This window comes from Mustelus asterias, chromosome 6, assembly GCF_964213995.1.
Source record: "Mustelus asterias chromosome 6, sMusAst1.hap1.1, whole genome shotgun sequence".
Lineage (NCBI taxonomy): Eukaryota > Metazoa > Chordata > Chondrichthyes > Carcharhiniformes > Triakidae > Mustelus > Mustelus asterias.
This window is the reverse complement of record NC_135806.1, coordinates 147,532,649-147,548,633: the sequence shown is the minus strand read 5'-3', so window position 1 is coordinate 147,548,633 and position 15,985 is coordinate 147,532,649. Positions and strand designations below refer to the sequence as shown.

Sequence of the window (15,985 nt, the reverse complement as noted above, 5' to 3'; positions counted from 1 at the left end):
AGGTGAGAGGTCAGGTGTTTCTCGTGTGCCGGTGCAGACTCGATAGGTCAAAGGGCCTCTTCTGCACTCTGATTCTATGGCAATTCTGCATGTTAAATTTCAATTATGCAATCGTAGTCAACTTCTCTTATTAGTCAATAAAGCTAAGCAGCTTTATAGACTACAGGGATTAGGGCACAAGTTGAGGAAAAGTCCACCTGCTATCACTTTATAACCAAGAAAACAAGGTTGGCAGTCAAAAGATCAGCAAAATAGTTTCCCAGGAGAGGGGGGAGCGGAGGTAGAGAGAGAGAGATAGAGATAGAGAGAGAGAGGGAGGGGAGAGGCATGGGGAGAGGCAGAGGGAGAGAGAAGAGGGGCGAGGGGGGGTTGGGGTGGGCCGGGGGGCGAGGGGGGGGTGGGGGGTTGGGGTGGGCCGGGGGGGGCGGGGGGGTTTGGGGTGGGCCGGGGGTTGGGGGGGGGGGGGGGGGGGGGGGGGGAGGGGATGTGAGGGGGGGAGGGATGTGAGGGGGGGAGGGATGTGAGGGGGGGAGGGATGTGAGGGGGGGGGAGGGATGTGAGGGGGGGGGAGGGATGTGAGGGGGGGGGAGGGATGTGAGGGGGGGGGAGGGATGTGAGGGGGGGGGGGAGGGATGTGAGGGGGGGAGGGATGTGAGGGGGGGAGGGATGTGAGGGGGTGAGGGATGTGAGGGGGGGAGGGATGTGAGGGGGGGAGGGATGGGAAGGTGGATAAGTCGTCTCACAACACCTGGTTGAAGTCCAGCTGGTTTATTTGGTAGCATGAGCTTTCGGAGCGCTGCTCCTTCATCAGGTGAGTGCCTGAGAGAGAGGTGGAGGGAGAGAGAGAGAGAGAGAGAGAGAGAGGTAGAGGGGGAGAGAGATTCATGTGTTGAATTCACATGTCACCATCTGCTGTGCTGAGATTCGAACTCAGGTCCCCAAAACATTACCCTGGGTCTCTGGATGACGAGTCCAGTCATAATACCACTCCGCCACTGCCTCCTGCCACATTCAATAAGAAAGATTGCACAGGCAGCAAGGGCAAGTTGACTGCATGAATGCACACCACCACCCACCCTCCCCTCCCGGCAGGTTCAATAGCAAGTCTGTACCATGTACAGACCATTGGCTGTACTGAGGGGAAGCAACGGCCTAGTTGCGTTTGGAAGCTAAGCTCCATTGTGTTTTTTAAAATTGTCTGAAGTGCAATATATATCAAATGCACGTCTGTAGAGATGGAGGTCACAAAAGGACCACGATCCCAAAGTCAGAATCATCCTTTTAATTTGATTTGTCACATGTATTAATATACAATGAAAAGTCTTGTTTCTTGTGCATTATACAGACAAAATATACCATAATCAGAGGAAGAGAGTGTGCAGAATGTAGTGTTGCAGTCATAGCAAAGGTTTAGAGAAAGATCAACTTAATAGGAGGTAGGTTCATTCAAAAGTCTGACGGTAGCAAGGAAGAATCTGTTCTTGCTTCTGTTGGTGCATGTCCTCAGACTTTTCTATCTCTTTCCCAATGGAACGTGGTGGAAGAGAGCATGTCTGGGATGCGTGAGGTTCTTGATTATGCTGGCTGCTTTACCAAGGCAGCGGGAAGTGTAGACGGAGTCAATGGATGGGAGGCTGGTTTTGTGTGATGGACTGGGCTTCGTTCACGACTCTTTGGAGTTTAGTGTGGTGTTGGGCAGAGCAGGAGCCATACCAAGCTGTGACACAACCAGAAAGAATGCGTTCTATCGTACATCTGTAAAAGTTGGAGTGTGTCGTAGCTGGCATGCCAAATTTCCTTCGCATTGGTGGGCTTTGACTATAGCGTTGCCATTGAGGGTCCAGGACAGGTTGTTGGTGGTCTGGACACAAAAACCTGGAGCTCTCGACCATTTCCACTTCGTCCCCATTAATGTAGACAGGGGCATGTCCTCCACTGAGCTTCCTGAAGTCGATGACCATCGCCTTCGTATTATTGACATTGAAGGAGAGATCACTGTCATCACACCAGTTCACCAGATTCTCTACTTCTTTCCTATACTCCGTCTCATCATTGCTTGAGATTCGACCAACTACGGTTGTGTCATCAGCAAACTTGAAAATTGAGCTGGAGGGGTATTTGGCTACACAGTCGTACGTGTATAAAGATTATATTAAGGGGCTGAGGATACAGCCTTACGGAGCACTAGTGTCAAGGATGATCATGGAGGAGTTGTTGTTGCCTGTCCTTACTGGTTGCGGTCTGTGGGTTAGGAAGTCTAGGATCCAATCACAGAGGGAGGAGCCCAGCCCCAGGCCACGAAGTTGGGAGATGAGTTTTGTGGGAATAATGGTGCTGAAGGCTGAGCTGTAGTCAATAAATAAGAGTCTGACATAGGTGTCTTTGTTAACTAGGTGTTCCAGGATTGAGTGTAGGGCCAGGGAGATGGCGTCTGCCGTGGACTTGTTGCGGCGACAGGTGAACTGTAGTGTATCCAGGTAATCTGGGAGACCAGATTTGATTTGTTCCATGACTAACCTTTCGAAGTACTTCATAATGATGGATGCCAGAGCCACCGGACGACAGTCATTAAGGCACGCTGCCTGGCGTTTCTTTGGTACCTGGATGATGGTCGTCTTCTTGAAGCAGATAGGGACCTCAGATTGTTATAAATAGAGGTTAAAGATCCTGTATCTTCAGGACTACTCTGCCTTCTTTTCCATTTCCCCTGGAATGTTTAGTTTGCATTTTTGGTTGCCATGCAATCATGTTTCTTTAATTCATCTATTTTGCTACACATGCGTTTTTACATTCAGCCCTTTACAAGGGCAATTAGAGATGGCAACGAATGCAGTCCAGCCAGTGGCACCCGCATCTCATGAATGAATAAATAAAAAAATTCAGAGAACCCATCTTTAATATTAACTTGTCACAATTATCCAATTTATTAATGGAACCACGTTACCATTACACATTTTGCTCCTCCCTGTTGCAACCTGCATAACTTTACCCCAAAATATACTGTTTTATTGCCTTGACTTTTTCCTTTAGATTGATTAATTTCCCTACTCCCTGGTACCAACTTTTCAATCACTGGCTCTGGTCATATGATTTGCTAGGGCCTAGTCTCGGTTGGTTCAAGTAAATTCTACTCCAACAGAACAGCTCCCTCTTTCCCCTTCTCCATGACAGCAAATGTTTGAAAGCTCAAAAGGTGATAGGTAAGTGGTGAAAAGTTTTGAAAGAAATTTGCTCCAAACAGACTTTCTGGCAGTAACTGTCCATTAACTCTGCACTATTTTAAGTTACCCCATGCATCTCAGGCAATAAAACTCAAAAATGTGACTTCATATTCTTATCAGCAAAACATCTGCATGACCCCAAATTAAACTCCAGGGCAACAAATGCACTTCATGGTGACATATACTGCATTGTAATAAAGTTAAAGTCAGGCCATTTCCAGAAAATCTGATTTATTCTATTGACAAAAATGCATTCTTACTATCAATGAGGCTGGGAGGGGGTGAATCCTCCTCAGATCCAGGGCTCCGCTCCCGATATCTGCTTCCTGAGCTCCGCCTGCCTTCAATAGAATAGCTGCCTCTTCTTAATTCATTTAGAATCCGGCGGTCACGTTCTTCACACTCCCAGGCTTTATCTGCCCCTCCTCGATCCTTCTTGTGCCTCTTCCTGGAAGCTGTAAAAATCAGATTGTTTGTATTATAGAAGTGAACCCCTTTGCATGGATTACTTTGCACTCTTTTTTTTAAACCATCACAACCAAGCGTCTCAAGCATCAACTCGTTTTACCTCAATACAACTAACTGACTTTGATCTTAACGGATTTTAAAATATTTGTTCTGGCTAGTCCAGCATTTATTGCCCACGAGAAGATGGTGATGAGCCACCTTTTGAACTGCTGCAGTGTAGGTACACCTACAATGCTATTAGGATTTTCACCCAGCAACAATTTGAGTTAAGGAGAGGCTGGATAGACTGGGACTTTTTTCTCAGGAGTGTAGAAGGCTGAGGGGTGATCTTATAGAGGTCTATAAAATAATAAGGGGCATAGATCAGCTTGATCGTCAATATCTTTTCCCAAAGGTAGGGGAGTCTAAAACTAGGGGGCATAGGTATAAGGTGAGAGGGAAGAGATACAAAAGTGTCCAGAAGGGCAATTTTTTCACACAGAGGGTGGTGAGTGTCTGGAACAAGCTGTCAGAGGTAGTAGTAGAGGCAGGTACAATTTTGTCTTTTAAAAAGAATTTAGACAGTTACATGGTTAAGATGGGTATAGAGGGATATGGGTCAAATGCGGGCAATTTGGATTAGTTTAGGGGTTTAAAAAAAAGGACGGCATCGACAAGTTAGGCCGAAGGGCCTGTTTCTATGCTGTAAACCTCTATGACTCTATTAACAGTAAAGAAACAGCAATGTATTTCCAAGTCAGGATGGTGAGTGGCTTGGAAGAGTTTCCAAATGGGGAGTTCAGTGATGTTAATTCCATTGAATGTCATAGGGCATAGACCCTGCTGATCTTACTGTGCCTACCCCAGATCAACGCCAACATCTACACATCATCACTATTTAAAAGGGAGAGAGAGAAAACGGAGAATGACAGACCTATTTGTTGCTTTTTTAAATCTTCCACGAAATGTGGGCATTGCTGGTTAGGTCAACTTTTTTATTGCCCATACTTAGTCGTAAGAACATAAGAAATAGGAGGAGTAGGCCATCTAGCCCCTCGAGCCTGCCCCGCCATTCAATAAGATCATGGCTGATCTGACGTGGATCAGTACCACTTACCCGCCTGATCCCCATAACCCTTAATTCCCTTACCGATCAGGAATCCATCCATCCGCGCTTTAAACATATTCAGCGAGGTAGCCTCCACCACCTCAGTGGGCAGAGAATTCCAGAGATTCACCACCCTCTGGGAGAAGAAGTTCCTCCTCAACTCTGTCTTAAACCGACCCCCCTTTATTTTGAGGCTGTGTCCTCTAGTTTTAACTTCCTTACTAAGTGGAAAGAATCTCTCCGCCTCCACCCTATCCAGCCCCCGCATTATCTTATAAGTCTCCATAAGATCCCCCCTCATCCTTCTAAACTCCAACGAGTACAAACCCAATCTCCTCAGCCTCTCCTCATAATCCAAACCCCTCATCTCCAGTATCAACCTGGTGAACCTTCTCTGCACTCCCTCCAATGCCAATATATCCTTCCTCATATAAGGGGACCAATACTGCACACAGTATTCCAGCTGCGGCCTCACCAATGCCCTGTACAGGTGCATCAAGACATCCCTGCTTTTATATTCTATCCCCCTCGCAATATAGGCCAACATCCCATTTGCCTTCTTGATCACCTGTTGTACCTGCAGACTGGGCTTTTGCGTCTCATGCACAAGGACCCCCAGGTCCCTTTGCACGGTAGCATGTTTTAATTTGTTTCCATTGAGATAGGAATCCCATTTGTTATTATTTCCTCCAAAGTGTATAACCTCGCATTTATCAACGTTATACTCCATTTGCCATATCCTCGCCCACTCACTCAGCCTGTCCAAATCTCTCTGCAGATCTTCTCCGTCCTCCACACGATTCACTTTTCCACTTATCTTTGTGTCGTCTGCAAACTTCGTTACCCTACACTCCGTCCCCTCCTCCAGATCATCTATATAAATGGTAAATAGTTGCGGCCCGAGTACCGATCCCTGCGGCACGCCACTAGTTACCTTCCTCCAACCGGAAAAACACCCATTTATTCCGACTCTTTGCTTCCTGTCGGATAGCCAGTCCCCAATCCACTTTAGCACACTACCCCCAACTCCGTGTGCCCTAATCTTCTTCAGCAGCCTTTTATGGGGCACCTTATCAAACGCCTTTTGGAAATCCAAAAACACCGCATCCACCGGTTCTCCTCCATCAACCGCCCTAGTCACATCTTCATAAAAATCCAACATGTTCGTCAAGCACGACTTTCCCCTCATGAATCCATGCTGCGTCTGATTGATCGAACCATTTCTATCCAGATGCCCTGCTATCTCCTCTTTAATAATGGATTCCAGCATTTTCCCTACTACAGACGTTAAGCTGACCGGCCTATAGTTACCCGCCTTTTGTCTCCTTCCTTTTTTAAACAGCGGCGTAACATTAGCCGTTTTCCAATCAACCGGCACTACCCCAGAATGCAACGAGTTTTGATAAATAATCACTAACGCATCCACTATTACCTCTGACATTTCTTTCAATACCCTGGGATGCATTCCATCCGGACCCGGGGACTTGTCCACCTTCAGTCCCATTAGTCTACCCAGCACTGCCTCTCTGGTAACATTAATTGTATTAAGTATTTCTCCTGCTGCCAACCCTCTATCGTTAATATTTGGCAAACTATTTGTGTCCTCCACCGTGAAGACCGACACAAAAAACTTATTTAAAGACTCAGCCATATCCTCATTTCCCACTATTAACTCCCCCCTCTCGTCCTCCAAGGGTCCAACATTCACTCTAGCCACTCTATTCCTTTTTATATATTTATAAAAACTTTTACTATCATTTTTTATATTAATTGCTAGCCTAGCTTCATAGTCTATCCTTCCTTTCTTTATCGCTTTCTTAGTCTCTCTTTGTTGTTTCTTAAATTTTTCCCAATCACTTGTTTCTCCACTATTTTTGGCCACTCTGTACGCAGCTGTTTTTATTTTAATACTCTCCTTTATTTCCTTCGTTATCCACGGCTGGTTCTCCCTTTTCTTACAATCCTTGTTTTTTGCTGGAATATATTTTTGCTGAGAACTGAAAAGGATCTCCTTAAAAATCCTCCACTGTTCCTCAGCTATCCTACCTGCCAGCCTGCTCTCCCAGTCTACCTTAGCCAATTCATCCCTCATCCTATCATATTTCCCTCTGTTCAAACAGAGGACACTGGTTTGGGACCAAACTTTCTCCTCTTCCATCTGAATCAGAAATTCGACCATATTGTGGTCACTAGACCCAAGAGGGTCCTTCACAATAAGTTCCTTAATTCTACCTACCTCGTTACACAATACCAGATCCAAAATAGCTCGTTCCCTCGTCGGTTCCGTAACATGCTGTTCAAGGAAACTATCCCGACAGCATTCTAAGAACTCTTCCTCCATTCCACCCTTACCGACTTGAGTCTGCCAGTCAATGTGCATGTTGAAGTCCCCCATGATTATTGCCGTTCCGTTTTTACACGCATCCCTTATCTGCTTGTTTATAGCCCTCCCTACCTCAACATTATTATTTGGGGGCCTATATACCACACCTACTAGTGTCTTTCTCCCTCTACTATTCCTCATCTCTACCCATAATGATTCCACGTTTTGTTCCTCAGAGCCTATGTCATCCCTCAGTACTACCCTGATATTATCTCTTATTAATAGTCAGACTCATACAGGACAAAAAGGCCCTTCAGCCCACTGAATCTGCACTGACAAAACTACACTAATCCCTCTTTCCAGCACCTGGCCCATAGCCTTGAATGTTATGATATTTCAAGTGCTCACCAGGTACTTTTTAAAGGTTGTGAGGTTTCCCGCCTCTAATACCCTCCCAGGCACTGGGTTCCAGACTCTCACCACCTTCTGGGTGAAAAAATGTTTCCTCAAATCCCCTTTAAATCGCCCCTCGCCTTAAAACTATGCCCCCTCATTATTGACCCTTCAACTAAGGGGAACACCTGCTTCCTATCTATCCTGTTCATACCCTTCATAATGTTATACAAAGAACAAAGAACAGTACAGCACAGGAAACAGACCCTTCGGCCCTCCACGCCTCTGCCGCCCCTTGGTCCAACTAGACCAATCGTTTGTATCCCTCCATTCCCAGGCTGCTCATGTGACTATCCAGGTAGGTCTTAAACGATGTCAGCGTGTCTGCCTCCACCACCCTACTTGGCAGCGCATTCCAGGCCCCCACCACCCTCTGTGTAAAAAACGTCCCTCTGATATCTGAGTTATACTTCGCCCCTCTCACCTTGAGCCCGTGACCCCTCGTGATCGTCACCTCCGACCTGGGAAAAAGCTTCCCACTGTTCACCCTATCTATCCCCTTCATAATCTTGTACACCTCTATTAGATCTCCCCATATTCTCCGTCTTTCCAGGGAGAACAACCCCAGTTTACCCAATCTCTCCTCATAGCTAAGACCCTCCATACCAGGCAACATCCTGGTAAACCTTCTCTGCACTCTCTCTAACGCCTCCACGTCCTTCTGGTAGTGCGGCGACCAGAACTGGACGCAGTACTCCAAATGTGGCCTAACCAGCGTTCTATACAGCTGCATCATCAGACTCCAGCTTTTATACTCTATACCCCGTCCTATAAAGGCAAGCATACCATATGCCTTCTTCACCACCTTCTCCACCTGTGTTGCCACCTTCAAAGATTTGTGGACTTGCACACCTAGGTCCCTCTGTGTTTCTATACTCCTGATGACTCTGCCATTTATTGTATAACTCCTCCCTACATTATTTCTTCCAAAATGCATCACTTCGCATTTATCCGGATTAAACTCCATCTGCCACCTCTCCGCCCAATTTTCCAGCCTATCTATATCCTGCTGTATTGCCCGACAATGCTCTTCGCTATCCGCAAGTCCAGCAATCCAGCAAAGTACACCTCAATTAGGTCCCTCATCAGCTTCCTCTGCTCTGAAGAAAACAACCTGAGCCTACGCAGCCTCTCTTCACAGTTCAAATGCTCCATTCCAGGTAGCATCCTGGGGAATCCCTACTGCCCCCTCTCTAGTGCAATTTTTCCTTCCTATAGTGAGGCACTAGAACTGAACACAGTACTACAGCCATGGCCTAAGCAAAGATTTGTACAAATCCAACATAATCACGATGCTCTTATAACCTTTGCAATGACTGATAAAGACAAGTATCCTGTATGTCTTCTTAACTATTCTATTAACCCGTCATATCACCTTCAGGGATCTGCGGACAAGCACCCCAAGTTCTGTTGTTTGTAGTATATATAAATGATCTGGAGGAAAATGTGGGTGGTCTGATTTGTAAGTTTGCGGATGACACAAAGATTGGTGCAGTTGCTGATAGTGCCAGGATTGATAGAGAATACAACAAGATATAGATTGGAGAATTGAGTACAGAAATGGCAGATGGAGTTTAATCTGGGCGAATTTGAGGTGATGCATTTTGGAGGATCAAATTTAGGTGTGAATTATACTGTAAATGGCAGAACCCTAAGGAACATTAACATAGAGGGATCAGGGCGTGCAGGTCCACAGTTCCTAAAAGTGGCAACACAGGTGGCCAAGGTGATTAAGAAGACATATGGCATGCTTGCCTTCATCAGCATCGAGTACAAGAGTTAAGAAATCATTGCAGCTATATAAAACAACGGTTAGGCCGCATTTGGAGTTCTGCGTGCAGTTCTGGTCACCACACTACCAAAAGGATGTGGAAGCTTTGGAGAGGGCAAAGAAGGTTCACCAGGATGTTGCCTGGTCTCGAGGGTGTTGACAATGAGGAGAGGTTGAATAAACTAGGATTGTTTTCACTGGAAAAGGGGAGGCTGAGAGGAGACCTGATAGAGGTCTACAAAATTATGAGAGGCACGGACAGGGTGGATAGTCAGAGGCTTTTTCCAAGAGTGGAAGTGTCAATTACAGGGGACACAGGTTCAAGGTAAGATGGGGATGTTTAAGAGTGATGTGTGAGGGAAGTTTTTCATACAGAGACTGGTGGGTACCTGGAACGTCCTGCCAGAGATGGTGGTGGAAGCAGACACATTAACAATATTTAAGAGGCATCTGGATGGGTACATGAATAGGGAGGAAATAGAGGGATACGGATTGAATAAGACCAGAAGGTTTGTTTACAGTTAGGGCATCATGATTAGCACAGGCTTGGAGGGCCGATGGGTCTGTTCCCATGCTGTACTTTTCTTTGTTCCCCCATTCCTGTCCATACTTGACTTCACAGAAGAATCCCTATGGTGCAAGAGGCCACTCGGCCCATCGAGTCTGCACTGATGCTTACCCAAGCCCTATCCTCGTAACCTCATATTTACCCTGCTAAATCCCCTAACCTACACATCTTGGGAACACTAAGGGGTATTTTAGCATGACCAATCCACCTAACCTGCACAGCTTTTGGAGTGTGGGAGGAAATTGGAGCACTCAGAGGAAACCCACGCTGACACAGGGAAAACATGCAAACTCTACACAGATACTTACCTGAAGTTGGAATTGAACCCGGGTCTCTGGTGCTGTGAGGCAGCAATGCTAATCACTGTGCCGCCATGCCCTCAGAACAAGACTGAAGACACAAATGTCTAACTTGTAAAAGAAAACTTAGCAAACATCAAGCAGCAAAAAGCAAACTAGAAGGGGAAAGGGAGGAGATTGCAGGGTCTCTGACCCAAATTCTAAATTCCTCCTCTGGCCAGGGGACTGGGGAATTGCTAGTGTGGTTCTGCCATTTAAGAAAGGTTGTAGCGATAAGCCAGGGAGCTAGAGACCAGCGAGTGACACGTCAGTGGTAGGGGAACTATTGGAGAAGATTCTGAAAGAGATAAAAACTCTACTTGGAAAGCCAAAGCTTGAACAGGGATAGTCAGTGGATAAAAGCTTTGACAAAGGGTCACCTGGACTCCAAACGTCAGCTCTTTTCTATCCTTAAAGATGCTGCCAGACCTGCGTAGATTTTCCAACATTTTCTCTTTTAATTTCAGGCTTTGTCAGAGGGAGGTCATGCCTAACTAATTTGACTTGAGGTGGTGACCAGGTGCATAGGCGAGGGTAGTGCAATCGATGTATTTTATATGGATTTCAGCAAAGCCTTTGACAAGGTTCCAAAAGAAAGACTCAGAAAGGCGGCAAATTCACATGGGATAGAGGGTAATTTGATAAAGTGGATTCAAAATTGGTTCAGTTGTAGGGGAGGGTAATGACAGGAGGCTACTTTAGTGACTGAAAGGCAGTGTCCAATGGCGTACCAATGTATAGTGTTGGGCCAACAATTATTTGACATTTATATAAATGACACAGATGATTATGTGGGGAGTAGGATTAGTGAGTTTGCAGATGGAACAAAGATTGACCAGGTGTTTTTCTTAATTCAATCGTGGGACATAGATGTCGCTGGCTGGCCAGCACCCATTGCCCTTGAGAAGGTGGTGGTGAACTGCCTTCTTGAATCGCTGCAGTCCACATGCTGTGGGTAGACCCACAATGCCATTAGAGACAGAATGCCAAGATTTTGATCCAGCAACTGCAAAGAAAAAGCAATATATTTCCAACTGAAACCTGGGAAGTTTTTCTTTCCTTAAAAGGTACTTACCTTAGAGGGTTCGACCTCATTATTCCAGAGGAGCAGCTAGAGTGGTGGTTCAAGTGAGGAGAGCTCGTAGGTAAGAGGTATTTTTAACTTACTCTTTTTTTCTGAGTTTTTTTCTCTCCAAGGCAGCCGGGAGTGTTAAACCGGAAGTAGGTCCCAGTGAATTTTTTGAGTCGGAGCAAGGGAGGCAGCGAGTGGAACGCGAGACTGCGCAGGCGCCTGACGTCAGCCAGTAGCGCGCGGAAGGTTTAAAAACCAGGCCGCTCTATCCAGCGGGCAGCATTGTGAGCGGGCGGTGGAGTGAGAGGGAGCAGAGTGGGACGGCTTTGGCTCAAACAGGCTTCGGCGTGAACAGGCAGAGGCGAGGGTAAGTTCCAGTAAGTTGTTTTTGTTTCTTCAGAGTAGAAAGAATGCCAGGCAGGATGTTGGAATGCTTCTCTTGCAGGATGTGGGAAGTCAGGGACACCCACAACGACACCTGCAGGAGGTGCATCCAGCTGCAGCTCCTAACAAACCGCGTTAGGGAACTGGAGCGGGAGCTGGATGACCTCCGGATCATTCAGGAGAATGAGGCGTTTATAGATAGTAGCTTCAGGGAGGCAGTTACGCCAAAGACACAGAGCACAGGTAATTGGGTTACCATCAAGCAAGGGAAAGGGAAAGGGCAGGCAGAGCAGGGTTCCCCTGTGGCCATTCCCCTCCACAACAGGTATACCGATTTGGATACTTTTGTAGGGGATGCCTTACCTGGGGCAAGCAGCGGCAGTCGGATCTCTGGCACTGAGTCTGGTTCTGCAGCACAGAAGGGAGGGTGGAAGAGGAGGAGAGCGGTAGTGATAGGGGACTCGATAGTCAGAGGTACAGACAGGAGGTTCTGTCATCGTGACAGAGACTCCCGGATGGTTTGTTGCCTCCCGGGTGCCAGGGTCAGGGATGTCTCTGATCGCATGCAAAGCATTCTGAAGTGGAAGGGTGATCAGCCAGATGTCATGGTACACATTGGTACCAATGACGGAGGAAGGAAGAGTGAGGAGGTCCTGAAGAGTGAGTATAGAGAGCTTGGTAGGAAGTTCAAAAGCAAGACCCCGAGGGTAGTAATCTCAGGATTGCTACCTGTGCCACGTGCCAGTGAGGGTAAGAGTAGGATGCTCGGGCGGATGAACACGTGGCAGAGGAACTGGTGGAGGGGGCAGGGTTTCAGATTTCTAGACCATTGGGACCTCTTCTGGGGCAGGTGGGACCTGTACAAGAGAGACGGGTTACACCTGAACTGCAAGGGGACCAATATACTTGCAGGGAGGTTTGCTAGTGTTATTGGGGAGGGTTTAAACTAGATTTGCAGGGGGATGGGAACCAGAGTGCCAGAGCAGATAGTGGAGCGGGGGTGAAAATAAATGATGTCAATAGTTCATGCAAAATCACAAATAGAAGGGTTGTGTGTGGTGGTAATAATCTTCCGAGGTGTGTCTATTTCAATGCCAGGAGTATTGTGGGGAAGGCAAACGAGCTGAGGGCGTGGATTGACACATGGAATTATGACATTATAGCCATTCAAAGACTATTTCCTCGGGTGGATGGAGCTATTACAAGGGGGCATAACTATAGGGTTCGTGGTGGGAGATATAGGAAGGATATCAGAGGTAGGTTCTTTACGCAGAGAGTGGTTGGGGTGTGGAATGGACTGCCTGCAGTGATAGTGGAGTCAGACATTTTAGGAACATTTAAGCGGTTATTGGATAGGCACATGGAGCACACCAGGATGATAGGGAGTGGGATAGCTTGCTCTTGGTTTCAGATAAAGCTCGGCACAACATCGTGGGCCGAAGGGCCTGTTCTGTGCTGTAAAGAAAACATTTTTTCTTAAATTAGTGAAACTTGGCTACAGGAGGGGCAGGACTGGCAGCTCAATGTTCCAGGGTTCCGATGTTTCAGATGTGATAGAGGCAGAGGGATGAAGCATGGGGGGGTGACATTGCTAGTCAGGGAAAATGTTACAGCAGTGCTCAGGCAGGACAAATTAGAGGGCTTGTCTACAGAGGCCATATGGGTGGAGCAGAGAAACAGGAAAGGTATGACCACATTAATGGGGTTGTATTATAGACCACCCAATAGTCAGCGAGAATTGGAGGAGCAAATCTGCAGAGAGATAGCAGACAACTGCAGGAAACATAAAGTTGTGATAGTAGGGGATTTTAATTTTCCACATATAGATTGGGACTCCCATACTGTTCAAGGTCTAGACGGGTTAGAGTTTGGAAAATGTGTTCAGGAAAATTTTCTAAATCAATATATAGAGGTACCAACTAGACAGGATGCAATATTAGATCTCCTATTAGGAAACAAGTTAGGACAAGTGACGGAAGTGTGTGTAGGGGAACACTTTGGTTCCAGTGATCATAACGCCATTAGTTTCAAGTTGATCACGGATAAAGATAGATCTGGTCCTCGGGTTGAGGTTCTAAACTGGAAAAAGGCCAAATTTGAAGAAATGAGAAAGGATCTAAAAAGCGTGGATTGGGACAGGCTGTTCTCTGGCAAGGATGTGATTGGTAAGTGGGAGGCCTTCAAAGGAGAAATTTTTAGCGTGCAGAGTTTGTATGTTCCTGTCAGGATTAAAGGCAAAGTGGAATGAGGAACCTTGGTTCTCGAGGGATATTGGAACTCTGATAAAGAAGGAGAGAGAGATGTATGACATGTATAGGCAACAGGGAACAAATAAGATGTTTGAGGAGTATAAAAAGTGCAAGAAACTACTTAAGAAATCAGGAGGGCAACAAGAAAACAGGAGGTTGCTTTGGCAGATAAGGTGAAGGATAATCCTAAGAGCTTCTACAGGTATATTAAGAGCAAAAGGATAGTAAGGGATAAAATTGGTCCTCTTGAAGATCAGAGTGGTAGACTGTGTATGGAACCAAAAGAAATGGGGGAGATATGAAATGGGTTTTTTGCATCCGTATTTACTAAGGAAACTGGCATGAAGTCTATGGAAATAAGGCAAACAAGTATGGAACCTATACAGATTAAAGGGGAGGAGGTGCTTGCTGTCTTGAGGCAAATCAGAGTTGATAAATCCCCAGGACCGGACAGGGTATTCCCTTGGACCGTGAAGGAGACTAGTGTTGAAATTGCAGGGGCCCTGGCAGATATATTTAAGATGTCGGTATCCACGGGTGAGGTGCCGGATGATTGGAGGATAGCTCATGTTGTTCCATTGTTTAAAAAAGGGTCAAAAAGTAATGCGGGAAATTATAGGGCGGTAAGTTTGACGTCAGTAGTAGGTAAATTATTGGAAGGAGTACTAAGAGATAGGATCGACAAATATTTAGATAGACAGGGAATTATGTATCTGTATTCCCAGATCCCTCTGTTCTACTGCACTCTTAGGGAGAGTCAACATGGCTTTGTGCGTGGTAAGTCATGTTTAACCAATCTATTAGTGTTTTTCGAGGAAGTTACCAGGAAAGTGGATGAAGGGAAGGCAGTGGATGTTGTCTACATGGACTTCAGTAAGGCCTTTGACAAGGTCCCGCATGGGAGGTTAGTTAGGAAGGTTCAGTCGCTAGGTATACATGGAGAGGTAGTAAATTGGATTAAACATTGGCTCAATGGAATGGAAGAAGCCAGAGAGAGTGGTAGTGGAGGATTGCTTATCTGAGTGGAGGCCTGTGACTAGTGGTGTGCCACAGGGATCAGTGTTGGGTCCATTGTTGTTTGTCATCTATATCAATGATCTGGATGATAACGTGGTAAATTGGATCAGCAAATTTGCTGATGATACAAAGATTGGAGGTGTAGTGGACAGTGAGGAAGGTTTTCAAAGCTTGCAGAGGGATTTGGACCAGCTAGAAAAATGGGCTGAAAAATGGCAGATGGAGCTTAATGCAGACAAGTGTGAGGTATTGCACTTTGGAAGGACAAACCAAGGTAGAACATACAAGGTAAATGGTAGGACACTGAAGAGTGCAGTAGAACAGAGGGATCTGGGAATACAGATACATAATTCCCTAAAAGTGGCGTCACAGGTAGATAGGGTCGCAAAGAGTGCTTTTGGTACATTGGCCTTTATAAATCAAAGGTATTGAGTATGAGAGTTGGAATGTTATGGTGAGGTTGTATAAGACATTGGTGAGGCCGAATTTAGAATATTGTGTGTAGTTTTGGTCGCCTAATTACAGAAAGGATATTAATTAGGTTGAAAGAGTGCAGAGAAGGTTTACAAGGATGTTGCCGGGACTTGAGAAACTGAGTTACAGAGAAAGGTTGAATAGAACCATAGAACCATAGAAAATTACAGCTCAGAAACAGGCCTTTTGGCCCTTCTTGTCTGTGCCGAACCATTTTATGCCTAGTCCCACTGACCTGCACTTGGACCATATCCCTCCACACCCCTCTCATCCATGAACCCGTCCAAGTTTTTCTTAAATGTTAAAAGTGACCCCGCATTTACCACTTTATCCGGCAGCTCATTCCACACTCCCACCACTCTCTGCGTGAAGAAGCCCCCCCTAATATTCCCTTTAAACTTTTCTCCTTTCACCCTTAACCCATGCCCTCTGGTCTTTTTCTCCCCTAGCCTCAGCGGAAAAAGCCTGCTTGCATTCACTCTATCTATACCCATCAAAATCTTATACACCTCTATCAAATCAAATCTCCCCTCAATCTTCTACGCTCCAGGGAATAAAGT

General features: G+C 46.1%; 1 protein-coding gene across 10 annotated transcripts in view; it reads right to left on the bottom strand.

The window, feature by feature from the left end:
• Positions 1-15,985, bottom strand: part of LOC144495209 (nipped-B-like protein) — a 728,344-nt gene that overhangs the window by 397,084 nt on the left and 315,275 nt on the right. For all 10 annotated transcript variants that reach the window (XM_078215273.1, XM_078215271.1, XM_078215278.1 and 7 more), the window contains one exon: positions 3,482-3,676. In XM_078215273.1, the coding sequence (XP_078071399.1) occupies positions 3,482-3,676 (195 nt within the window). The remainder of the gene's footprint in view (positions 1-3,481; positions 3,677-15,985) is intronic.